The 27,410-nt window shown below is 37.9% G+C and overlaps 3 protein-coding genes across 6 annotated transcripts; all 3 read left to right on the top strand.

Annotated features, from left to right (window-relative positions):
* The first annotated feature begins 1,081 nt into the window (after window positions 1–1,081).
* On the top strand, window positions 1,082–12,556 carry LOC18427099 (uncharacterized). 4 transcript variants are annotated; one of them, XM_020662793.2, is made up of 10 exons: window positions 1,082–1,282; window positions 2,655–2,709; window positions 2,879–2,914; window positions 3,009–3,053; window positions 4,288–4,371; window positions 7,143–7,208; window positions 7,528–7,566; window positions 7,665–7,764; window positions 11,688–11,838; window positions 12,020–12,556. In XM_020662793.2, exons 1-10 carry the CDS (start codon window positions 1,110–1,112, stop codon window positions 12,039–12,041), a joined length of 771 nt encoding a protein of 256 aa, XP_020518452.1. In that variant the 5' UTR covers window positions 1,082–1,109; the 3' UTR covers window positions 12,042–12,556. The 4 variants fall into 4 exon arrangements, with proteins under 4 accessions (XP_020518452.1, XP_011620750.1, XP_088713520.1 ...); XM_011622448.3 differs by having other exon boundaries at window positions 11,688–11,845; XM_088857394.1 differs by lacking the exon at window positions 7,143–7,208 and having other exon boundaries at window positions 11,688–11,845.
* A 3,151-nt stretch (window positions 12,557–15,707) lies between these two features.
* On the top strand, window positions 15,708–20,559 carry LOC18427098 (splicing factor). The gene is made up of 2 exons (XM_011622412.3): window positions 15,708–15,739; window positions 16,482–20,559. Exon 2 carries the CDS (start codon window positions 16,501–16,503, stop codon window positions 20,308–20,310), a length of 3,810 nt encoding a protein of 1,269 aa, XP_011620714.1. The 5' UTR covers window positions 15,708–15,739; window positions 16,482–16,500; the 3' UTR covers window positions 20,311–20,559.
* A 2,433-nt stretch (window positions 20,560–22,992) lies between these two features.
* Window positions 22,993–26,769, top strand: LOC18427097 (pentatricopeptide repeat-containing protein At2g01510, mitochondrial). Its single transcript, XM_011622447.3, has 2 exons — window positions 22,993–26,298; window positions 26,406–26,769. The coding sequence occupies exon 1, from the start codon at window positions 24,171–24,173 to the stop codon at window positions 26,247–26,249; it is 2,079 nt and encodes a 692-aa protein (XP_011620749.2). The 5' UTR covers window positions 22,993–24,170; the 3' UTR covers window positions 26,250–26,298; window positions 26,406–26,769.
* The last annotated feature ends 641 nt before the right edge of the window (window positions 26,770–27,410 follow it).

The following is a 27,410-nucleotide window of genomic DNA, read 5'->3' as shown; positions in this document are numbered from 1 at the left end:
GGTGGGAATATCTCAACTTGTTTTATTAAAAAATAATAATAATAATATAATAATAAAAAAATAAAATTGAAGCCTTGTTTTTTTTGGGCAATTAATTGAAGTATTGTTTACTCTCTAATGAAGTTGATTATACAGTCTTAGTTTTTTTGGTGAATTAGAGATTATTTTAAGTCTAATGGCCATTATATTTCAGAAATTACCAAATACTTGGAGCAACAATATTATGCATATACTTCAAATAGCAAGGTAATAAATAAGCTCTTAAATTTATTTAAAAATGACAATTTTACCCCCCATATTTCATGCCTTGTATCTGACTACCTTGTTCCCCATTATATTGAAAGTAAAATGTTGGTGTGGTTTATACAAGGTGGAAACCTTATGTGTAAAAATAAGGTCTGGATATTCTGTACTGTTTATTTTAGTTAGACAATGTAGATTTGATATGTTCTTTGAGACATATAAAAAAAGAGCTATATCTTTTATTTTGCTTATTATTAGTATTATTATCGTCGTAGTTCATCGACAACGTGAAAGCCAAGCCGGTCCTAACCCTAGTCCCCAAGGGGTTGGTCCAACCCACTCCGGCCGTGATAAGGGCAAATAGCCTTTGCTCCAGGCTCGACCCTAGCCCTATCAGGTCGGCTAGGACAAATAGAAACATATAGAAATAAAAGAAAAACATAAAGGAAGAAAGATCGAGCTGGGGCAATCTAGACAACCATGTCTGAGCCAATGCCAATCTTGGCCCTTGGGCTATAGCTGCAAGGCCCTGGCCCGGCACTTTGGGCATTTTTTGTTGTCCAAGCCGGCTAGGTTGAGTAACTCGGCTCATTGTCACCCTTAATTGAAATATCAAGCACAATTATTATTGCGTGTCCCAAGCAAATTTTAATTCCCGTGTTCTTCCAAACGAGCAGGGTTAGAGTTTCAATAATGGACAAGGCAAACAAGGTGTGCGACAATCCTCAAACTAGTGTGTTAAGAAATAGAATTAAACTGGTTTAGTGGTCCATCCAAACAGGGGATTTCTCACCCGGCAAAACGATTTAAAGGAAAATGAGAGCGCCATGGCTTTCATATAAAAACCCTAATTTAAAATTTGGGCAATGGCGTCTGCTCTGTGCATTCCCCCCTCCTTTGCGCGGCCAACTGAAACGCCCCTACGATGTTATTCCCATGGAATTTCGGCAAAATTTCGGCAATTTTCTCTCTCTTCTCGCCATGAAACCTTGGTGGAGATCCAGAATTCCGGTGTCATTGCATGTCTTCGCGCTCAAAGGTACTCTCTATCTCTCTCGAACTAATGCTCTCTACCGCTCTCAAATTCTCTTATTTGTGTGTATATTTTCGGTATTATACTGGACTGGTCTCTCTCCATACATGCTTTCTCCCTGTGCGTTGCTCCTTGTTATGCACATTTTTGCGAAAGTTTTCTTTCATCTGAATAACTGATATTCAGAATTTTTGTGGTTCTTTCCATCATAGATATGACAATTGGTGTAAACAATCAAATAACCAGATAATCTGTCGCGGTCATAGCTTTGTCATATTATCTCGTTAGTTCAATATGTTTGTGATAAAATACTGACAAGAGTTTGGAGATAAAATATTCAGAGAATTTGTCACAGTTATAGATTTTCTTATAGTATTATTGCATCTTAAGTTGCATGAATAATCAAATAATCAGAGCTTTTGTCACATTCACTTTTCTATTTTGTCACATTCACGTATCTCTTGTAGTATAATTGGTATACACGATAAAATAATTGGATAATTTCACACAGATTCAGATTTCACTCTTGCATATTAATTGGTAGCCAGTGATTTAGAAAGACTTGGGTTGGGACTTGTTAAGATCCCGAGCTTGAGTCATGTCCAACAGACTTGGCCGAGTCTGTCAGATACTGATCGAGTATTATTAATTTTAGAATATTGGGAACATGCCACACTTGTCCGCCTCCCATGGGTTTGGTTCCAGATTTGGAAGCCTGCAGAGTCCGAGTAAAGTGGGTTAGTCCTAGTTGGACTGACCAAGGTTTGATTCAGTGATGGGTACAAAATTTTTCATGTATTCATGTACTTTTAATCAGTATTATAGTTCAAATGATCAGAGAATTTATCACAGTTCTAGATGTTTCAAGCTCTCAGTATTGTTGTTGGCATAGATGATAAAAACATCAATGATCGCTCCCATGATTTCCCCATGAACCCATACCACATGAACCAAACCCCTCCTGTAGCATAGTATCTCCATTAACTCACTTCCTTTTCTCATATTTCCAAGCGCTCATTCAATGCCAGGTCACGAACTATGCTGACTTCTTCCATCTTTGGTTATGTTTCTTTTTTAAAATGAACTGTGCTTCCAATGTTTGTTAAACCTCTCTGTCTCACACTTCCTTTTTCTCATATTTCCAAGCGCTCATTCAATGCCAGGTCACGAACTATGCTGACTTCTTCCATCTTTGGTTTTGTTTATTTTTTAAAATGAACTGTGCTTCCAATGTTTGTTAAACTTTTCTCTCTCTCTTTTAAATGAACTGTACTACCAATGTTTGTTAACCCCCCCCCCCCCCACCGCCCCTCTCTCTCTCTCACATTCTCTCTAAAGTAGAATGAAGTACATGCTTATTTAAAAATTTCCCTTGCAGTGGACAGCTTGCTATGGAGGCTGCTTGTGCGGCTCTCAGAGGTGGCATATCAATGGTCAGTTCATGTACTTCTATTAACTTGCATTGTGTGTCGAGAAAATCTTCAAGATATTGGAACACATTAAAAAGATTGAAGGAATCATCATTTTTTTCAATTGTTTTATTAAGTTTTGGGGGGCTTTCTTCTTTATTTCATGACCATGGCTTTTTTTCCTATTTTGCAGCTAGAGGTTGTGGTGTCTACTCCAGGTGTGTTTGAGGTTGTTTGGCTTTATGCAGAACATTAAGTTCTTTATAACTTATATGATCCAATCTTTGTGCAACAGACTAATTTCATTTCACCTCATTGTATAGGTGATAACAGCACTCACGAAGGACCATCCTTCATCGATAATTGGAGTAAATATTTGCTTGACTATTGCAAGTTTTTAAATTTTGCTCGTTGATTCAATTTCTTGTATCATGAAACACATGATGCAAAATTTAGCTTATGAGTTGCCTTAGCTGGATGTATTGGTAATAAAAAAAAAGCTTTAGCCAGGTATACTGGGAAAATGAGTTAGATAAAATTCATTGGTTACACTCTAAATGAAGTACGGAGGGAATGCATAGTATAGAACTTCAAAATAATGTAGACTTATATAAATGCATGCATAGATGTTATCATATTGTAAACTATTTTATCATTCTTTGGAACATGAGCACTATATGAGCAACCAATGATGAAAAAGGTTGGCCGCCCGATTGCCTAGGCGGCCTCACCGACAATCCGCCTAGGCATAGCCTAGATAGGGGATGCCCCATGCACTTGCCTGGGCGGGCTCAAGGGCGGTTTGGGTGCCCTCCTAGTGCCACCCCCTTAAAAAAAGAAAAGAAAAAGAAAGCCTCCATAAAAGAAAACAGATAAGGCCTATTTAAGGCCCCTTTCTCTCTCTCTCTCTCTCATGGGCCCATGTGCTCTCTGTACTTAAAAGGAGAAGAAGAAGATGGCCTCCAAGTGTTCAAAGCGAGGCCTTTCTCTCTCTCTCTCTCTCTCTCTCTCTCTCTCTCTCTCTCTCTCTCTCTCTCTCGCATACACACGCACATAGACCCATATGCTCTCGCTGTACATGTAAGATGAAGAAAAAGAAGAATATGACCTCCAAGTGTTTGATGCGAGTTCCCCCCTCTCTCTTTCTCTCTCTCTCTCTCTCTATCTCTCGACATCCTAGAAGAATTAAAAGAAGAACGTCTTCCAAAGTGCTCAAGACCTGTCTCTCACAAACACGAATGCACATACTCTATCTTTCTTACTCTAGATATAAGATAAGAAAAAGAGAAGATGATCTTTGAAAATTTCATGTGAGGCCTCACACATGCACTCTACAGACAGAGACACACACACTCTCTACAGACAGACACCACACACACTCTCTACAGAACCCCCCCCCCCCCCACCCGGGCGATACCTTGCACCTGCCTAGGAAACCTCCTCCGCCTTTTTGAACATAGTGAGCGACCCTCTTTAGCTAGTAATGTTTCATTTATTTTCCTTAGCTTGCAGGCATACAGTACGCTCTTTAATTGATTCCCCAGGTGCCACCTTAAGGCTAGATACTGTGCTGACTGATCTAAAACTTCTGTTTTTTTAAAGGCTGGGACTATCTTAAATGCTAAGGATGCAACATGTGCCATAAATGCTGGAGCAAAGTTCCTCATGAGTCCTGCTACAATCAAGGTGTGTGTATCAAGCATTTCAGAATAGAGCTAGAGCAAGCTATCTCTTTATTAGCCTATTGCATCTGCACTTCACAAAATTTCAGAAATTGAGTTATCCTATATTACTGTGTTCACCACTTATTTAGATTTGGTGTATTATGATTAACTGGTCTGTGTTATTCATGCCATGTTATGTTTCTTTACTTGATCGTTAAATACAGTTCATAAGTTCTTAGGTTCCATATTTCTATGCTATACAGTAATAATAAATTAGTACAATTGTCTGTTTTATATCAAAATATTTCACTTTGATTGTACTGTGGCAATTAAAGTAAGTTTATGGGAATGCAAATGAAAAGGTTGAAACATTGAGAGAGCATATTACGGAGTGTCATAAATTACAAAAGTGAATAATTTGGAAGTTAGGAAAGAAGTTTCTTAGATTGGAGGTTTAAAAACTTACAGGGAAAAATATTTCTAAATTTGTTTAGATAGTCTCTGGAAACCAGAAGCTTGTTTTACTAAAATATCTTTAGCGGTCTTTTATAAGTATTATAGGAGACGTAAAATAAAGTTATTAGAACTATGTTCTCAAGGACATTTATTTTTGAGAGCAACTATAATAGATTTACTAAAAAATTTGAGAAATTGGTAATCTTAGTTTATAAAGTGGGTTGCACTTCTTTTTTTTAAAGAAAAACTGAGAAATGTTGTCAAGTAGGCTGCACCTTGTTTGGTTATGACTTTGATAAGATGTCTTTCATCATTATCATCATTAGAGCATTTTCACAACTATTTGGGGTTGGCTACACGAAATTGTTTGTCATTCTGCTCTATCAAGGGCCATACCCTCAATGAAGCCATAAGTCCTCACATCTTTTCTCACTACTACCAACAATGTCTTTTTGGGACTATCCCTTGTCCTTTTTGAGCCTTTTACTTGGACCAACCCACACCTCCTAACAAGTGTTGTACTGAGTCTACGCTGCTCATACCCAGCCCACCTAAGTCTACATTCTCTCATCTTATCTTCTATTGGAGTTGCACCTAAGTTGTCCTGAATGTTCATTTTGAATTCCATCCCTCCTTGTCTTGCCACTCATCATCTCGAAATCCTCATTTGAACTACACTTATCCTATGTGTATGTTGTTTCTTGCCCCATAAAGCAAGGTCTCACAACTGTTTTATAGATCTTCCCTTTCAGCTTACATAAAACTCTGGTTACATATATCTACTTCGCCCACCCAGCTCTTATTCTATGTGCGACATCTTCCTTAATCTATCCATTTTTTTGGATTATCAACTCAAGATATCGAAAGTGTGCTCATTTTGGTATTTCTTGGCCGTCAATCTTAATTACTTCATTACCGCTACTCCTATAATTACTAACTTACATTCCATACACTCAATCTTAGTTCGGTTAATTTTAAAACCTTTAGATTCTATCGTATGCCTCCAAAGTTCTTTGTGTTGACTCCGCTTTGGGTCTCATCGATCAAAACTTTGTCGTCCACAAACAACATACACCGCGGTATGGACTAAGACAAAGGGGTATGGACTCAACACTAACCCTTGATGTAGACCGATTGTCACTTAAAACTTATGTGTCTTTGAAATATAAAAAGAACGGTATCTGTACTTATGCAACATAAAAAAAGAGTGCTATATGTACTTCAATCAAAAGACACGATTCTTGTAAGGAAAGCACATAGGATGGAGTTGGGTTTGGAAGAAAAAAGAAACCCCACTCTCATTCTCTAATTATTTTGTTAGTTGATGCCCCAAAATGTATAAGGCCAAGAAAAATAAGAGATTTAGGGCACAAAACCGACCTTGGATTTTTATCCGGAGAAAGACCTTGTCTTTTGTAAGCTTTTGGATCGAGAGAAAGATAAAATTTATCACTACAACTAAAACAAATGATAAATAGGTAAGAACAAGTCCAGCCTTTAAAAGTTGACTTCTTCGTGTGGAGTCACACAATTCTTAAGTCTCACTCCCAAGTTTTTCTTAGTTTATACTATTTCCATGTATGTGTTTTACTTTGAAGAGAAAAATTCATCTAATGTATTTTGATGCTGCAGATAAAGTCATTAAGTCCTGCTTTATAGTTACATTGGAGAGCCTCTTTCTAAGTGGGCATGCTTTTGCATTTTAGATTTATTCTCTTAGATGAATTTTCTTGATCTTCCCAATTAGTTCAAGATGGTTCTCGGTGGCGATTGTAGTTCATCAAGTTTATGGGTAGTCTAATTTTATATTTTGGTCTGCCCCTTTATTCACTGAAAAAGCTGCATCTCTCTTGGATACACATGTGTCTTTCTCAACACATGCTTCTTGAGAATCTCGCTTCAACTATCTTCTTGCATCTGTCTCTTTGTGATATTATAATCTAAACTGATTTAAAAGCGATAGTATGCATATGCATACACATGTAGGACTTAAAATTGAAATTGAACTTGTATGTCCTCAACTCCTCATGCGGGATATTTTATTTCCTATGTGATGACCATCATGTAGTTTTAAAAGACTGTTAACTAGTTTAGACCCGAAGCTTTCTATAAAAGACTTCCTGCTAGTTTTGTTAGCCTTTTACGTAATACATACGTTGCAATTGTCATTACTTATTCTAAAAAATAGCAATGCTTGTATTTGGCTCTCTAGGATCTACTTACATGATGCTTTACCTTCATGTTGGAGTGGTTTTTCAAATTTTTAGAAGATTTCCCCTTATCTGTGATTTGAGTACGAATCACATATACAAGTTTATTCTTTGTGGTTTTGTTCAGGAGATTTTGATTGATTTGAGAGGAAGTTCAGTTCTCTATATTCCTGGAGTGATGACCCCTACAGAAGTAAGAATTGTTGTGTTTGGGAATCTCTTAAGTGATCGTAATCTTATCCCTGTAGTTGCATCTTATTGACCAAGTAAAAATATAGAATTATCTCACAAAATTTTAATTTGCTTAGATATTCTGGAAACTTTACCAATTCTCCACACTTTGAATGTGCGCACTATGCTTTGCTGTCTTTTGTAACTGTTTTTTTTTTTGGATAATTTTGTAACTGTTATTAGCTTCACTGATTCTTCTAGTTTTCAAATTTCTGGCATTATTTTTCAATTTGACTCCCTACTTCAGTAGTGGGCTTATCATCCCTTTTGTGATTCTTCAGGTACTAAGTGCATATAATGCAAATGCAGAGATTGTGAAGGTCCGCCTGGTCTTATGTTTTTCAAAACTTGTAAAATTGGTTCTGCAAGTTCTGGCATGTTTCGTGGTTATTTATTGACTTTTGTGATCTGTTTGTAGGTTTATCCTGTCACCTCTTTGGGCGGACCTCATTATATATCTGCAATAAAGAAGCCGTTTTCAAATATTCCGATGGTTGCTTCTCAGGGCATCACAATAGGTAGATACTGTGATTGAGTGGATGATAACCTTTCATTTGGTATTGATATTTCACATAATCTTTCATATCCTTTTTTTTTGTGACAAGTATCTTTAAAACTTGTTTTTTCTATTGAAGAAGGAAGATATTTTGTTCCCATCTTTCCTTCCTAAATTATGGTATTCTATAAACATCAATCATATAATGTCCTTTTATGGGCTACGCTTTCCTTTTAAGTAGTGCTATTGATAATTATTTTATTTCCATTGTGGAATATATTAATACTTTTGCAGTGCTGTTTTTCCCCATTAAATACTGCTGCAAAAAAAAATTTAAACTATTGCGCTTTTATTTGTTTCTTCTTTGCATGGGAAAATATTGAATATATGAAATACTTGGAGGAATTTACGACTATGGTAGTAATCCATAATGCAAGTACTATTAGGAGAATCAATCCCACGAAAGTAGCCTTCGCCCTTGAAATTTCATTATTGAACTTTTAGAAAATGTTTTTTCTTTGTTGGAAACCAAAGCATTGGTAGAACACCCAAAACGTACCTTTTAAGGAGTTCTAGCCAATTCTGAGATACTGATCTATAGGAGTTGCTGATAACAAGAAAACAGTAGCTTTTGTATCATAAATGATGGCCCCGAAGAAAAATAGAAAGACACTGTTGTCACTCCAGGGCTTATGTCCAACGAGTAGTCATCTATCATGCTTATTCTATCAGGAGAATCTATCCGTGATAAGGTTATCCAAGTCTTGGATCACTTGGCTTGTTAAAGTTACAATTTAATGTATTTTTATGTCAAAATACACTATAAATAAAATGCTGTACAACTGAATGAAATGTAATACTAGTGGCTAAGGGGAGTGAGGGTCACTGGGATGCCACCTTGACATCTTCGTGACCCTTCTGTCTTTGGCTACTATCATGTTCCCATAAGTACTGATTCTGGGTAAATACTTATAAAATTTTCATCATCATCCGAGCCTTATCCCAACTATTTGGGTTAGCTACATGAATCCTGTTATGCCGGAAACCAAAAAACTCGTAATTTTTTTCGAAATTTGTAAAATTCCATGTAAACCAAACTACCATAATATTTTTATGTATTGGTAGGAACTAATAACAGTTTTTCTTTTTTGCATGGATGGAAATATATAGACATGGGTGGCGTAAATGTCTCCAAAGTTGAATATTATACACCACTTGTATTTGAACTCTACCAATGAGGTGTGCAATCCATTGATTAGCAGGCTAGAGCATTGCTGATGCTCAAGTTTAAGGCATTGACTTGTAATGTTTGAATTGACCTTTTTTTTGTTGGTATACATCTGTAATGCTGAACTTCTTGGGGGTTACTTGGTGATGCTGAATTTGAATGATGCAACTCATAAGCTTCTTTTGAAGTACTACTTGGTGATGCTGAATTTGAATGATGCAACTCATAAGCTTCTTTTGAAGTACTAGAGCATCAAATTTTGTATTGTTTTATTCTATTACATTGCTAAAAAGAAGATCCTATTATCACCCACTGAGGATTTTGTTTTTTTGTTTTGTTTTATGGCTTTAAAGCAGTGTTTGAAAAATCGCCGATCCGGATCGAAATTGCTCGATCTAGATCGGATATTGTCCAAAGCGTTTCGGATCCAATGATATATCGGGATCCTGAAGAACTGGGTTTTTTACATTATTTTAATGTCAAATTTATTTTTTAATATAAATTTCTTACACCACACGTACCTGCTGCAGCCACCGTTTACATTATTTTATTTAAAACTTCTTACATGTACCTGCAGCTACCATAAATACCTACCAACCACCATTATGAGCATGCAGCCTTACATAAAAGGCTAAGAGATAGACTATTCTATGGCTATTTCAGCCTTTAATCGTTGGATGTCAGACTATTCGTGCTTGGTTTTCAAGTGCGATGGAAGACTTATTTGGACCTCATTTATAAGGTTGCAAGTTGCAACCTTAAACAATCCATTTAAGGCGCACCTCCAAATTTCACTGTAGCATATAACTTTGATGTAAAAATATTATTAAGATTATCTCAAAATCTATTTTCATATCTAATTATAAAATTTTAATCGCCAAAAATGATTAAAATCAAGTAGATCTATAAACATATGAAAATCTTGAAAATGGACGGCCTATATAATGTGTTGTAAGATGCATCACTTTTGGGACTCAAAATCCTTTATTTTTTCATAGTCACACATCTCGACATTGAGACGATCAATTAGAGGCTTTTTCAATACTAAAACAACCTTTTCCGATAGATTTTTGAGGTGCATCGGTGCATCCGTAGTTCTACATTTTAAGGTTGCAACCTGATAGAAGCTTTTTCCTTTTTGGGTATAAAGGCTTAGTTGGACTGAGGCAACTAATTTCTTTTAGAAACTAAAAGAACACTATTTTAAATATTCATCATGATTTTTTTAAAATATTTTGAGACAAAATTTGCTTATTTGACCGATTTTCCCAATTTATTGTTAAATTTGTAGATTTTTAAATTAGATGATATTATAAGACAAATTTCAAATTTATTTTTATTTGTATAGTAAAATAATGATTAAATAATAACATACATACCCATAATTCTAATTTTAATGTATAATATTATCTTTAGTTAGATTTTAATAAATATTTGATGAGAATCTTCATACAGGGAACGAAAATATCAATATTCGTATATTGATGAAAAAAATGAAAGTTAATAATACAGTACCCCCATTTCTTATTGGATTATTAAGAAACAACATTTATAATGAATTTTAATAATTTTTTGGGATTTTTTTGAAGGCTTAATCCGACCGATTCGGCCGACTCCCGATCCGGATCGCCGATTCACCGATCTGGATGGGTTTTTGGGGTGCTTGATCAGGGGCACCGATCCATTCTTTAAACCACTGCTTTAAAGTTCAAATGCAGTTATATGATTTTGATTTTGTAACTTCGTATTGGTGTTAGTAACTTCCAACTTAAATTCTTCTTTTGAATAATGTATTGATAAATATGTTTTCCTCAATTTTGCAATCTTTCCTGCTTTTCTTTTTTATTTTTATTTTTGCTTTCCTCAAGAGGCTTATTCCTTGGTTTATCTCGACATTTTTTGGCTTGCGTGCCATGGGTTATGCTTTTCAGCTTCAATGCTCTTTATGCCAAACCAAGTTAGCATAACAAACCATCAAGCTAAACCAAACCGATGCCATCTCTTGTATATTGAGATTCTTAAATGTGACTATACCCAAATAATATATTTGTGGTTTCTCCTTTCTCTTTCTGTAAAGTTACACTCCATACAATGAAATGAAAAGAATTTACCAATCTGAAATACAGCAACAAAAGACATTATGGTTTCCCAAATTCCGACATATCAAACTAGTGAGTCACTGATGTAGACTAGAGATTGCTTGGCCAATATGTTCTCATCATATCACTCCTATTAACCATCAAGTTGTTATTTAGATTTTGAGAAGCATTACATCTATTGTTGATTACCTTGACAAACTGAGAGGGTCAAAGTTAATGTACTGACAGAGATGCTCGCAGATACGATATGTCCACTCCTCGGAGATTACATCTTAGCTCATTGTCCTTGTCCATTTATTAGTTTGCGGATATTCATGACTTCGACCTTTCCTTTTCCTTGTTAAAGATCCTGTTATTTCTCTCCTCCTACCTCCCCAAAAATAAGCATGGACATTAAAGAGTATGATCCCCAGTGGGAAACAACTCCACTGTTTGCAATTATGCAGGTCCCCCAGCCATAAGGTGGGAGGGAGACATCAATAATTGTTTTGACACCGGATTTTATCGAGATCCACCCATGCACATATTTGGGTTCATGCATGCATTGCATACACATAAATGCATTCTTGCATGTATATCCATGAACGGGTTTCTCAGTGATTTTGTTTCCTCATGCAGATACCATGGAGTCATATATTCATGCTGGAGCATCGGCTGTTGTTCTATCAGATGCTATATTTGAGAAGGAAGCAATGAGGCGGCAGGATTTCGATGCAATCTCTCAGTTGGCTAGTCTTGCAGCATCACGTGGTAGAGCTGCCTTGCATCGGTGATGGGTCTCTCTCTTCTACTGTATTTTTTCTTTAGGCAATCATGTTAATAACTTAGAATGTGTCTGATAGTTTAGGAGATGTCTAACATATCGGTTAGGCACAGGCAATGGTGATATTGATAATTTGAAGTGAAAAAAGGGATGAGGTACTATACATGTGGGCATGTTGCTTTTGTAGATTATACATACCAATCATTTGAGGTCCGTTTTCATCAATGGACGGTGGAGATGAAGTGATTTTTTGCTCACAGACTTAGAAGCAGCACAATAGCTAATCTCTACCGTTTTCATGAGAATGGCCGCGATGTGTACCCAGCAATGGATGTAGGAGAGCTGATGTGTATACCCTACCCTGTACACACACCGTGCATAATATGTTTTCCGAGTGGACATAGGATTGGTTGCTTCGTTGGAATTTTAGAGCTGCTCTCTCTCTCTCTCCCTCTCTCAGAATCTGCAGAGGAAAAATATAATATGGTCCATATGGTGTTGTATCAAATTAGTTAGGAAAAGGTTTTGATGACGATGATGGTGTTGTATCCATGGGTCTATCGTTGTTTGATCAATTGGTTGGACGATGATCGAGAGAAAGCAATGTCACACACTTTACTAATTGTAGTTGTAATTTGTATGGTGGATTAAATATCTCTTTTGCCCAACAGAATTAATGTACCATGCTCTCTTTTAGAATATATTGGCTATAGTTTAGTATAAAGTGGCTGTTCGTAGCATAATTGGTTTTTGTCTATGGAAATATGCCAATTTTTAGGAAATTAACATAAATATCCTTAATTGTACGGTATTTGAAAATATCTCCCATTTTTCTAATTCATTATTATTATTTTATTCTAACCCAAGATATCCCTTGGGTTCAAAACTCCAAGTTCTGAACCTGATTATTATTTTAAAGGCATGTTTGATTGGTGGAACTATTTGGGAGTAGAAATCCTAATTTCCACCTGTGAGAGGTGTGTGGAAGCTGCAATATGGAAGTGCAGCCACCCATGCCCCCCCTTTACAAAAAGGCCTATTTGTGGGAGATGCAGCTTTGATGCTGCATCTTCCACTTTTTGTGAAGAAGGTGCCATGGCAGCCCCCTCTTCTTTTTAAACATGCCCAAAGTGACATGGGTCGAGAACTTGAAGTTCCCGCCGGACCACTTTGAAAACAAAGTTGTTTAGATCTTAAATCTTGAACAACTTATTCACTGAAAAAAAAGGTAGTGTTTCCATTTTTCAGCTTGAAGTTCCTGATCAAGTATACATATTTCATGAGTGAATAATGAGTTCGAAACTTGAAGTTCTGAATGAGTGTCTTATTTTTACACATCCTCATTTGGAACTAGGGATACTTGTCTAATGTTTAAGTGAATAAGTGGTTTAGAACTTCAAGTTCTTGAAACCGTATAGTTTCAAGAAGGATCAGGTTTTCTATAACCTTAGACAATCAAAATAAGGCGTACCTCTAAATCTCATTAAAAGAAGAAATTTCAAAACCAAAAGCCCTCACAAATTCCTAAAATATAATTTTGACCGTAACTATGAAATTTAGAGCTTACATTGGTTCAAAATTTGGAGTTCCAAACTGGGGGTATCTTAAAAAATAATAATAATAAAAAATATATATGAGTGTAAAATGAAAATAAAAAAATAATTATATTTTTTAAATACCAAAAACATTAAGGTCCCTTATGCCGTTGCTATGTTTTGCAACGATTTATTAGCACTAGTTGGTCTTTATTATTTGGTGAGGTTTGTATGAGGTGTAAACCTTAAACCATCGTGGTAAGGTGCACTTCAAAATCTCGTTGTAAGATCTCGTTGTAAGATGTATTTTAGGTGTCGAAACTCTTATAACCATCTTAAAATATATTTTTCATCCCTACTATAAAATTGAAAGCTCAAAAAACATTGAAGATCTATCATAACTATGAATACTTAAATATATTGATTATGGACAATTTAAATAAAGATATACAACTATTAATACTTGAAATACAAAATTTCTTTTGTATTTATACATATCAAAGTGGATATGATCTACTGGAGGGTTTTTTAATGACGAAATAACCTTTTCTGATGAGTTTTGAGGTATACTTTACTTGTACACTATAAAGTTGACACTTTATATATATATATATATATAAATTAAAAGAAGGATAAATTCGTTTATGTTCTTTGGAGGATTTACAGCATACCATGCAAAAATAACCAGAGTTTTTTAAAGGGCAATATACCGTTAAAAATGGTCAAATTACTTCCCAACTATTTTATTAAAGGAAAATTATTTAAGACAGGCAGGACCGCATGACTATATATGCAATCCAAAACGTATAAAGCATCCATCTTACATATGGATGCAAGTAGGTATTATATTTAAAAACAATAAAAACTAACGGTCCAAATATTTTTTTGTTAGAATTATTATTTTTAATTTTTTAAATTAACTCTTTTTTTTTCATATTTATGATCTCTATGTTAGAGATTACATGTTTTTAAAAAGTAAGTGCAAAAATCTATCTCAAAAATAGATTTATTAATAGGCCCGTATTTCTACACATACGGGTTTGGGCACATAGAAACTGGGTCCTTTATTAAAAATACTTACAATAATTCTTTTTGATTAAGCAGTGATATTTTCATAAGAAAAAAGTTTATATAAGGTTGCGACTTTATACTGTCAAAGTAATGTGCATATAAAAAATCTAGTAGAAAAGAGTGTTCTAAAGTTGAAAAACTTTTTAATTGATCATCTTGACCTCTAGATGTATGGATATAAATAAAAAAATAAATTTCAAGTCTTAAAAATAATGCATCTTGTAAAGTATTATCTGGACCATCTACTTTCAAGATTCTCAAGTGTTTATGTATTTGTTTGATCTGCACCATTTTAAAATTTCAAATTTCGTAATTAAAAGTTGAATATGGATTTTTAAGCAATCGTTCATCATTAAAAGTTGAATATGGATTTTCAAACAATCGTTAGGTTTCGAATACAAGAACTACGGACAATATTTAGAGTTGCATCTTACTTCTATATAGTATAAGGTGCGCACCTTACATGCATAAATAAGCCCAATTACTAAAGTACCCCTACATGCATAAATAAGCCTAATTACTAAAGTACCCCTACTTACTGTAGTTTTCAAATTTTTAAATAAGAGATTTAAGAGATCTTAAGGAGTATCATGTACAGAAAAGCCTGAACAAGAACAACAATTTTGTTATAAGAAAGTTACAATCACTTTAAACTATCAAATATAAAATTTAGTAGTAGCGAAGTGCTACAAAATTCAAAATAAAATTTTAAATTTCAAGTTCAGGCAATAACAAACTATCAAGCCTCCCATCTTACATCCAAGGCCTAATAATCATTGTTACAATTCTATAATTGAGCTAAAAACAGTCTCCTTTTCCTAATGCATTAAAAAACTTTAATGCATTAAAAAACTTTATATAGTCTTTCGGTGTTGGAGAACCCTCCAAGTGATTATCTTGCCATGAAGATGAATGGATACGAAGAAAAAAAAAGAAATTTCAATTTCGAAAGATAGTACATCTTGTAACAAGTTATTCTTAAATTACGATTATAGTAGGTGTCATGACCGTCCGAAGAATTTATAGACAGTGATAAGGTCATGTATGGGATGGGAACATATTCTACATTACTGCAGTAATATCCTCCTTAATAAACACCGCCTCACCTCGCGTTCCCTAGAGGCCTAGTGCCATTTGAGAGGCCTTTGAAAGGAATCCGGGGGTATTTTAGTAATTTAATCTAAGATATTTTGGCCATTAAAGCCAAAGATTGGGGTATTGATTTAGTTTCTTCCGCTATATATAAAAGCAAGAAAAACTGTGAATTTCATTATTGCCGCTGCTTCTTGGCTTACAATCAGGTACGAAGGCTAGGTTTTTTTTTTTTTCTTCAGCGCTTCAATTTTAGGGTTTTGATTCCCTACTCTATTCATTAATCAAGATTTTGATTCCAGATATTGTCACGTTTGAGCATATTTTTGTTGAGGTTTTATGTTTGCGATTGCTTTGAGGGTGTTGAGAGCGTAGTTATTTTTGGGAATAGCAGTGGGGGAGTTTGTGGTTTCATTTTTTTTGTGTCGAAAACTGAGGTTGTAGTGTTAGGGTTTGAGATTTTTGTGTTTGTGTTTGTGATTGGGTTTATGGGTGAGAAAAGTGTAGGTTTTGGATGATAAGGATTGGGATTTTTTGAAGGTTAAGATTGGTAATTAATTTTGCGGTATACTGGATATTTGGGTTTTGGATTTTATCAGATTGGACTGGGCGTGATATCTAGGGTTTTGGAGGATTTGGGGTTTATATTTATCAATGGAGTTCCTCACTGGAGTTGCAGAGAAATGAAATTGGGTTTAGGGAGATTGGGTTTCATATTTCTAACCCGATTCATGGCAAAGGGAGTATTTATGGGGTTTCCAGGGCGTTAGGTTTTGCAGTTCCCATTGGGTTTGCTGAAAGTGGTGGATGATTAGGGCTTTGCGTACTTAAGGTTTGTATTTCTCATTGGAGGTGCCTCAAAATGGTGCATTGCTAGGGTTTAGGCTATTATAGTGCTTTTTTTCTTGAATCTGGCTTTATTAAAATTCTCATTCCTCAATGCTTTTGCAGCAAAGGGGGATAAGACAACATGGCGGCGTTAGAAGATGACATAGCCAGGATTCAAGAAGAGAGGAGGAAGAAGGAGAAGGAGCTCGCTTCCCTAACAACTGTGACATTTGATGCCGATCTCTATGGTGGGGGCAACAAATTTGAGGGCTATGAGCTCTCAATTCCTGTCAATGAAGATGAGGAAGAAAATCAAGATGTAGGCGAGCGTGCAGTTGCCCGCAAACTTGCTTCATACACTGCCCCAAAATCTGTCTTAAATGAGGTGCCCAAAGGGGGTGAAGAAGATGACGTGGGTTTCAAAAAACCCCAAAGAATCATTGATCGAGAAGATGATTATAGAAGGAGAAGGCTTAATCGAATCATCTCGCCTGATCGAAATGATGCCTTTGCGATGGGAGACAAGACCCCTGATGCATCGGTGAGGACCTTCGCTGATGTCATGAAAGAGGAGTCCATTAAGAGAGAGAAAGAGAAGGAAAGGGAGGAGAAAATGCGCCTTGCGAAGAAGCAAGAAGAAGAGGAGAGGGAGAAGGCTAGCGATGGTGTTTCTCAAGTTGCGGGTGCTCAAAAACGAAGAAATCGATGGGACCAATCTCAAGAGGCTCAAGAAAGTGTGAAAAAACCCAAAGTTTCAGATTGGGATGCTCCTGATGCTACACCGGGGATAAGTCGTTGGGATGCTACTCCAACTCCGGGTCGAGCTGAAGCTGTAACTCCAGCTACTGGGTCAAGGAGAAATAGATGGGATGAGACACCAACACCAGGAAGGTTGGCTGATTCCGATGCTACACCAGTTGGTGGTGTAACGCCTGGTGCTACACCAGCAGGCATGGCTTGGGATGCAACTCCAAAGCTTTCGGGTGTGGCTACTCCAACACCCAAAAGGCAACGATCTCGATGGGATGAGACCCCTGCAACAATGGGTTCTTCTACTCCTCTTCCTGGTGCTACCCCAACTGCCTTTACGCCAGGCATTACTCCAGTTGGTGGGGTTGATCTCGCTACTCCGACACCCGGTGCTATTAATATAAGAGGGGCAATGACACCTGAACAGTATAATTTGTTGAGGTGGGAGAAGGACATAGAAGACAGAAATAGGCCTCTGAGTGATGAGGAGTTGGATGCGATGTTTCCTCAGGAGGGTTATAAGATTTTGGAGCCACCGGCTTCATATGTACCTATAAGGACACCAGCAAGGAAGCTCCTTACCACCCCAACCCCTATGGGTACACCTTTGTATTCAATTCCTGAAGAGAATAGGGGGCAGCAGTTTGATGTACCCAAGGAGGCTCCTGGTGGGCTGCCATTTATGAAACCTGAGGATTATCAATACTTTGGGGCTTTGTTGAATGAGGAAGATGAAGAGGAATTGTCACCAGATGAGCAAAAGGAGAGGAAGATCATGAAACTCTTGCTGAAGGTGAAGAATGGTACTCCTCCACAAAGGAAAACAGCACTAAGGCAGCTCACTGACAAGGCTCGAGAATTTGGGGCAGGTCCACTTTTTAACAGGATTTTGCCGTTGCTCATGTCTCCTACTCTCGAGGACCAGGAGAGGCATCTTTTGGTTAAGGTCATTGATAGAGTGCTTTACAAGCTTGATGAACTAGTCAGGCCTTTTGTGCACAAGATACTGGTGGTTATTGAGCCACTCCTTATTGATGAGGACTACTATGCCAGAGTTGAGGGAAGAGAGATCATCTCGAATCTTAGCAAGGCTGCTGGTTTGGCTACCATGATTGCAGCTATGAGGCCTGATATTGATAACATAGATGAGTATGTTAGGAATACAACAGCAAGGGCCTTCAGTGTCGTGGCTTCTGCACTTGGGATTCCTGCTCTATTGCCCTTTTTGAAGGCAGTCTGTCAGAGTAAGAAATCATGGCAAGCTAGGCACACTGGTATTAAGATCGTGCAGCAAATTGCCATTCTCATGGGTTGTGCAGTTCTTCCCCATCTGAGGTCTTTAGTGGAGATCATAGAGCATGGGTTGAATGATGAGAACCAAAAGGTGCGAACCATTACTGCTTTATCACTTGCTGCCCTTGCCGAAGCTGCTGCTCCTTATGGTATTGAGAGTTTCGATTCAGTTTTGAAGCCTTTGTGGAAAGGTATAAGGTCCCACAGGGGCAAGGTCCTTGCTGCTTTCTTGAAGGCCATTGGTTTTATCATCCCTCTCATGGATGCGATGTATGCCAGCTACTATACAAAGGAAGTTATGGTCATATTGATTCGAGAGTTCCAGTCTCCCGATGAGGAGATGAAGAAGATTGTTTTGAAGGTTGTTAAGCAGTGTGTGAGCACTGAGGGGGTGGAGGCTGATTATATCAGGACTGAGATTTTGCCCGAATTCTTCAGAAACTTTTGGGTCAGGAGGATGGCCTTGGATCGTCGCAATTATAGACAGTTGGTCGATACTACTGTAGAGATCGCTAACAAGGTTGGTGTGGCTGATATTGTTGGAAGGATCGTTGAGGACCTCAAGGATGAAAGTGAGCCATACAGGCGTATGGTTATGGAGACAATCGAGAAAGTTGTTGCTAACTTGGGGGCTTCCGATATAAACCCTCGCTTGGAGGAGAACTTAATTGATGGAATCTTATATGCTTTCCAAGAGCAAACAAGCGATGATGCCAATGTTATGCTCAATGGGTTTGGAGCAGTGGTCAATGCCCTAGGACAGAGGGTGAAGCCCTACCTGCCCCAAATTTGTGGTACCATTAAATGGCGTTTGAATAATAAGAGTGCAAAAGTGAGGCAGCAAGCTGCTGATCTCATCTCTAGGATTGCGGTGGTTATGAAGCAATGCCAAGAAGAACAACTAATGGGTCACTTGGGTGTGGTGCTTTATGAGTATCTTGGAGAAGAATACCCTGAAGTCTTGGGTTCTATACTAGGGGCATTAAAGGCTATCGTGAATGTTATTGGAATGACGAAAATGACTCCACCCATCAAGGATTTGCTTCCCCGATTGACTCCCATATTGAAGAATCGACATGAGAAGGTGCAAGAGAACTGCATTGACCTTGTTGGTAGGATTGCTGATCGTGGGGCAGAGTTTGTGCCTGCAAGAGAGTGGATGAGAATTTGTTTTGAGCTTCTCGAGATGCTCAAGGCCCACAAGAAGGGAATCCGAAGGGCTACTGTTAACACCTTTGGGTATATTGCTAAGGCCATAGGGCCACAAGATGTCTTGGCCACCCTACTGAACAACCTAAAGGTTCAGGAGAGGCAAAATCGTGTTTGCACCACTGTGGCGATTGCCATTGTTGCTGAGACCTGTTCCCCGTTCACGGTCTTGCCTGCTCTTATGAATGAGTATAGAGTTCCCGAGCTTAATGTACAAAATGGGGTTCTCAAATCTCTCTCTTTCTTGTTTGAGTATATTGGGGAGATGGGAAAGGATTATATATATGCAGTGACTCCATTGCTCGAGGATGCTTTAATGGATAGGGACCTGGTTCATCGGCAGACTGCTGCCTCTGCTGTGAAGCACATGGCTTTGGGTGTTGCAGGGTTGGGTTGTGAGGATGCTTTGGTTCACCTGCTAAATTATGTGTGGCCAAATATATTCGAGACCTCCCCCCATGTGATTAATGCAGTCATGGAAGCAATTGAAGGGATGAGAGTTGCTCTGGGTCCTGCTGCTGTTCTAAACTACTGTCTTCAAGGGTTGTTTCATCCAGCTAGAAAAGTTAGGGAGGTTTATTGGAAAATTTATAACTCTTTGTACATTGGTGCTCAAGATGGGCTTGTGGCTGCTTATCCTGTGTTAGAGGATGAGGGGAGTAATATATTCAGTAGGCCAGAGTTGATGATGTTTGTTTAGATGAAAGCTAAATATGGTGTAGGATCTACATTTTCCTGTACGTGCCATTGAACATGAAGGCCATTGGCTCCCCTTTTTACTTTTTTAGGTATTCCTGCTCATGTAATAACAATATCTCCAAGTATTTGATGTATCCTTTTGTTTGTGTTTTTCTCTTGGTTGGTTGAAGCTGTCTACGTTTGATACCCTTATTTTCTGTATCATATGGCTGATCTTCAATGTATGAACGTATCTCTTGTTAATTGTCAAGTGAAAGTGCATGGTAGTTTTCTGCCAATGATGAAAATCCCATAATTGTCATGGTTTTGGGATTAGTGATGGAAACTTGCCTTGTTTTAGACCATAAATGATTAACCGACCCAACACATTTTTTCCAAATGGAATAGATGCCTTGGGCGCATGTACAAATGACTTAGATACCTTGTTTTCTGTATGGTAAACTTCTTTGCATGATTTCTCCTTTTATAAAATTTTCGTGGTGGTGCTTGAAATCGGTCTTTCCCCTCCAAAAGAAACTTTCTTTTAGAAAATTTTGCTTATGTTTCTTTTCCTTTACCATAATATGCCTTGCTTCAATTGTTCCTGGTGAAAATATCCCACTGAACCTCTCTCCCATCCTCCTACCCTCAACAACTTTTAACCCCCTGCCTCCTCCTAAAAACCAACCCACAAAAAAAAAAACACGCACACAAAAAAACACTTAAAGAGAGTTTGCAACGCTTTTTATTCACAATTGGTTTCTCTTTTGTTTACTTGAAAGTATGGAACAATGCTTTCCTTTCTGCCATAATTATGTTTATAGCTTCTGTACACGAGTTTAATCTGGTTGGGTATAAACATTTGCATGGATGCTGTAACCCATTTCTTTGTCTTCCCTGGGAATAGACTCACCACCCTGCACGTTTAGATTGCAACAAATTCCTGCACAATGTCTAATTCAAATATTAGGCAAGGCATATTTCATTAAGGAAATCCTCCTGTGGCAGAAACAGGTAACGGGCTATCCACCATGCTAACTTTCTCTGAAACTGTTTTAACCATGGGCCTGAAGCATTCTCTCCAAATCACCATCAATCCTGAAATCAACTGGTAGCTTCTGACAGGCCATATGTGAATTTTCCATGTGATTGATGTCAACAGGCAAGTGGCTGAAATTTACATTGCTCTTTCAAAGGTTTTTGTGTCAAATGAGTCTGTGACCCAGTATTTTTAGTTTAGATGGATTCTCATAGTTGATGTGGATTTTCTTTTTCTTTGGAATGTAAACTTTTGACGTTTGTGTCCATCTGGGCGTTATTCCTTAGTGTTCTTCCATGTCGATCTTCAAAAGCAGTCTGTTATTGATTAGGGAGGTTCTGCTTCCCCTTTTTCTATTTCGCGTTTTTTCCCAATGTTCCTCTATTTACAGATTTCCTCTGCAGACAAAAAAAATGGAGAGCAACTGAGCCAGAGCCCAGTTTTGCTATGTAATCATTACCGTTCCTGAGTAAGTTTGATTTCTGACCCATCTTACATTTACAGAGAGCTCTATATCATGATTCTTAACGTACTATTATCATTGTTGCTGTTGCACTTGTCACCAGAAAGTGCCCGATATTTTTGCTCTTATTGTTGCTACTATTACTGACATGGCTTCAATTATTGGAACTAGAAACTTCATTTAGAATGGGTGAACATTAGATGGAATTCGCATCGGATTTCTTCATCATCTTGTTCTTATTGTGCTCATCAAATTTCTTGAAAAAATTATTTGCCTGCGATTATCTGTATTGATTTTGGATTGGCCTCTTATTCCATTAGTCATTATGCATTGTTGGCATAGTGTACAGCAAACGGAGAAGCGCAGGGGAATTTATGTACACTGAAAGTGGAAGTAAATTAGGGTGCGGCAATACCCGTACTAATGCACTGGATCCCATATGAACTCTGAATTAAAGCATGAGTTTAATAGTGTAGTGTAGATGGAAATTCAGTGCAGGAAGCCTCTTGGAGTTCTAATACTGTTGGTTCTTTCCTGTGTGTAAAGAGCATCTTTGATGGTATAACACGATTTGTTAGAGGATCACTTTTCTTGTTCTCTTGTTTTTGCTGATGAATTTGCCACCCAAAACCGTGAGACTTGTGTATGGGGTGTATATATTCTCTTGAGAGAGAGCAAATCAAATTGAGGGGCTGGCAGGACTGAAGTTCATTTTTTTGAATTTGAAATAAAGACATGTTTGGAAGTAGTCCAATCGATGAGTGTGACAAGTTACTGCTAAATCAGTCTCAGATCTTTTTTTTTTCAGTCGGGGTTTTGCATCAGAGATAGAGAAAGATAGAGAGAGTAATTGGATTGAGCCGGAGGGCTAGAGAGTAGGGACATGTAATTTGGGCAGATGAGGGAGTTATGATTTGTTTGAGCTTCCATGTTGTTCTTCGTCCAAACGTTGCTGTTTCTCTCGATAACATGTTGGCAAAACCCAAATTTCTTTTTTGCCAATAGAAATAAAAAAATTAATACTGCTTTTTCAAAAATATCGAGGCAAGCTCTTCTTTATTTTTCACATATACTATGCTTTCCTGCGGAGCATAGTTTACTTCTACTTCTTCGGTCAGATTATCTATTTGGGAGGATTTTTTCAATTTAAAATTTGGCTAACCACCTTATAGTCGCCAGATTATTGTTCTCTCGTCTTTTCTTTTTTTTTTCTTTTTTTTTTGAGATTTGAGTTTTCTAGCACTTAAATTTCACCTTCTACTTAGATAATTTATGTTCAATTTCGAGATTATTTATTTTTTCAAATGATTAGATTAGGAAATTTTTTTGTTGACGTTATTCTTATATCCCCAACATTTTGAAAATTAAAATTTGCCCTTGTAAATCCATTAGCTATGGAGGGAAAGCATTATCTAGGGCCGTGGTTTATAAAGATGTACCTCAAAATCTCATAAAAAAAAAAAAAATAGTATAGTTTGAGTGTCGTCATTAATTATCTTTATCTAGTCAATCATAGATTTAAAAATTAAATTCTTAAAAGCCCTAAAATTGACTATTTTTTATACATTTTCTTGACAATTTATTTGGGTTTTCTGAAATACATCAGATTTGTCACTTTTGGAGCTTCAAATCACATTATAAAATGAAAAATAGATTTTCAAAGGTTTTATTACTGTCGCATTGCAATTTTTTGGTAGGTTACAAGGAGCAGCTTTACCGGATCTTTTAGAACCACTTATTATTGTTTAAAAATTGGCAATCCGGATTGGTGATTGTTCTAGTCCCGGTCAAAACCATTAAAAGAGTTTTGCTTTTTCTTTTCTTTTTTCGATAATTCTTTTTTTTTTCCATTGATTCTCTTAATTTTTCGGATAGTTTACTCTCACCTGACCAATCTAGGTTTTGAAACATTGTCACTGACCTTCAAAAATAGCATCGTTCTATATTATAGATCATTGATTTAAAAAACAGATCGATGACTTAGATCGGTAAATCGGCGGTTCGAATCATCGTTTTATTGTGCGGAAAAAATACGTATAAAAACAGTGGACCAGCCAAAAACTAGTTCAGATCGATGGATCGACTTTTTTACCATAGAAAAATGGTATTTTATAAAATGATATTTTTATTATAGTAAATCGTCGATTCTCTACTAGACGTAGACGGATTTCTTATATTTTGAGAGAATTAACGTAGGGTGACTGATTCCAATATCGAACGATTCCGTACCGACCCACCATTTTTTAAATCATTCCTATAAATAACTAAAATGCATTTACATCCCAATTGACCAAAATAGCCCTCCCCAATGGCCATCTAAAAGATCAAAGACCGATCGAAACCTGTAAAACCGATCGCCATTAACAGCTCCTCTTCCTCCATGTTGCAGCTGCCCATGGAGGCCCTGCTCCCCAACCCATTGCACCCCACCAAAACCCTAACCCTAAGTCCTAATCCTTTGCACTCTTGTAAAACCCTAGACCACCTACGCCAAGCCCATGCCCAACTCCTCAAATCCCCCTCTCTCTCCTTCAACCTCAACCTTGCCACCAAACTAATCTCTTCCTACACTGCCCTTGGAGACCCTCCCTCCGCCCTCCAAGCCTCCCTCCACCACCCCAAAACCCTAGAAAAGGACGCATTTTACTACAATGCTCTCATCCAGGCCCATCTCTCTCTAGGTCAATTTGCCGAAGCCTTGGCGGCTTTCTCTCTCATGCTCAGTGACAGCCACCTCCCCAACCCCTTCTCCCTTCCCCCTCTCCTCAAAGCCTGCTCGTCGAGCCCGAAATTCCTTCCCTTTGGGCCACCGCTCCATGCGCTTTATTTCAAGTGCGGCATCCACCCGAACTCCTTCGTGTGCGTCGCCATCATCGACTTGTATGCGAAGCACGGCCTTGTCCGAGAGGCACAGAAGGCTTTTGATGCCGCACCAAAATGCGATCACGTGGTTTGGAATGCAATGCTTAGTGGATTGACGCAGACGGGTAGACCCCTCGAGGCCCTATCGCTATTTTGTAGAATGATCGCCGATGGCGTGCGGGTAGATAGTGTGGCGGTTGCGTGCACGATTGCAGCCTGTGCTCAGCTCTGTAATGGGAGCGCCGGAGCGCAGACCCACGCCCGAGCCTTGCGTAGTGGGTGTCTCTCTCCTGCTGCTTTAACCTCCCTAATTGAATTGTACGCTGCTTGTTCTGACCCTCACTCTGCTCGCCATGCATTTGATGAAATCGAAGTTAAGGATCACGCCGCGTTTAATAGTGTGGTTTCATGTTATGCTCAGAATGGGTTATCTCTCGAGGCGTTGCGCTTGTTTCAGGAGATACGTTCGCCTAACAAGCTAAGCCTCGTTGCGGTTTTGCCGGCTATTGCTCGAGTGGGCTTGAGACTACTGGTGAAATCGGCGCACGCATACATTGTTCGACGTGGATTTGAGCTGGATGAGTATGTGATCACTGCTCTTATGGATACGTATGTGAAATGTGGGGAACTGGAGACTTCACGTCATTTGTTCGATGTAATGCCTCAAAGGAGTGTGGTTGCTTGGAGCTCGATAATTGCTGGATACGGTGCTCATGGGCTCGGCGAAGAGGCCTTGGAGCTTTTTTCGGAAATGCAAGCACATGGGGTGAATCCGAATTATGTTACGTTTATTGGGGTCTTATCAGCTTGTAGCCATGCACGATTGGTAAATGAAGGTCGAAGGCTTTTCGAGAGCATGGGTCCGGACTATGGAGTTGCTCCTAGAGCCCAACATTATGCTTGCTTGGTGGACCTCCTGGGTCGGGCAGGGCTCTTATCGGAGGCCTTGCATGTGGTCCAAGAAATGCCCATCGAACCATCTCATGGTGTATGGGGAGCCCTGTTGGGTGCTTGTAGGATTCACAAAGATGTGGAATTGGCTCAATTTGTGACTAAGAGGCTATTTGACGCTGGGTGCGATGATCCAGGATTTTATGTGCTTCTCTCGAACATTTATGCATCTGTGGGCTTGTGGGGCGAGGTAGAGAAAGTTCGAGAATTGATGAGAGCAAGGGGGCTTAGAAAGCCACCTGGTTGGAGCTCTATAGAGTTGGATGATAAGGTCCATATCTTCCTCTCCGGAGATGTAACCCACCTGGAATCCGATGAGATATATAAGAAACTGGAGCAATTGTTTGATCAGTTGAGAAAATTGGGCTATGTTCCTGATGTGAATGCTGTTTTACAAGATATCGACGACGACGAAAAGGAGAGAGTGTTAAGGGCTCACAGTGAGAAGCTGGCCATCGCTTATGGGTTGATAAGGACCAAGCCTGGGACGCCAATTAGGATCATGAAGAACTTGCGAACATGCGAAGATTGCCACGTTGCCGCAAAGTTGGTGTCGAAGCTCACCGAGAGGGCGATTGTTTTGAGGGATGCAGTGAGGTTCCACCATATGAGAGATGGTGTTTGTTCTTGTGGGGATTATTGGTGAAGAAAAAGTGAAAAACCTCCTCTTTCACTCACTCCTGCCTTTCCTAAAGGTTAGTTTGCAGTTCTAACTCAAAAGTTTGCAGTCATATAGCAGTGAGAACTGAGAACCAGTAAGCCAAGATTCTTTCTTCCCTTGCTTACATTGTTTCGACTGCAGAACACATAATGCAGCTCGTAGCGTTCGTATATGTGCTTAAGATGCCATTATAGCAGTCATTCAGACACCTTGAAGCTCTTTATGGTTCTCACATGGGTACCAGGGGCTCACAGAAGTCCACGAGTGATGGTAAGGTTCTCATTAGAAGACCTTAATACACTCCTCAGTGCCATGAATCATGGTTAGGGACTGTTTTGAATCATATGAAGATTTGCAATTTATTAAATTTCTTCATTCTTCTATAACAACTGAAACTGTAACTATTTGTGATTATCAAAGGAATACATGTACAGGTGGAACAGGTTCATTTTCAGAGAACCTTATCGCCTGCTTAGACACACTTAAATATCATGTGTTATAGTGGTAAGAGCGAATGCGACTTCATAGACTGCATGGTCCATATGATATATATATATATTTATATAACTATAAATATATACATTTATTATTCAAATATTATAATTATAATATATAAGTATATTTGTTTAAATATTATATACTAAATATTCTTTAAGTAATAACACTATTCAGTTCCGAATTGAGACGGGATCACATGGACCCAGATATATATATATATATATATATATATAAAATAAGACCATTTACTTTTGATATAAGGAGATTACAAATATCATCAACTGTTCAATTTGAAATCAGGTGGTTGAAAATGTGTTATTGTGACATACTTTCATTTATTGGATTTCACATACAATGGCTAAAAGTGATTATGACCTCTTTGTATAAAAATAAGTGGTCTCATGGTTTATAATCCCTATTTATTTAACATCTTTTGATATAAGAGGGAGGGAGAAAGAGCTTAACAATTAATAAAATAAAGGTATACAATAAAACCTTTTACTTTTGGGACAAGGAGATTAACAGTCATTATTGAGCGTTAAAAGTGGAATTGGATGGTGGGTGTGTGTCATTCACTGGGCTCAAAGTTTAAAATACAATTTTTACGAATGTTGTGAGTCTTGTGACACATTTTAATTCATCACATTT

The sequence above is a fragment of the Amborella trichopoda genome, chromosome 1, assembly GCF_054954075.1.
Source record: "Amborella trichopoda isolate Santa Cruz 75 chromosome 1, AtrichopodaSantaCruz75HAP2 v2.0, whole genome shotgun sequence".
Taxonomy (NCBI): domain Eukaryota; kingdom Viridiplantae; phylum Streptophyta; class Magnoliopsida; order Amborellales; family Amborellaceae; genus Amborella; species Amborella trichopoda.
Note: the sequence above shows the minus strand (reverse complement) of the source record. Positions and strands in the feature narration are given on the sequence as shown.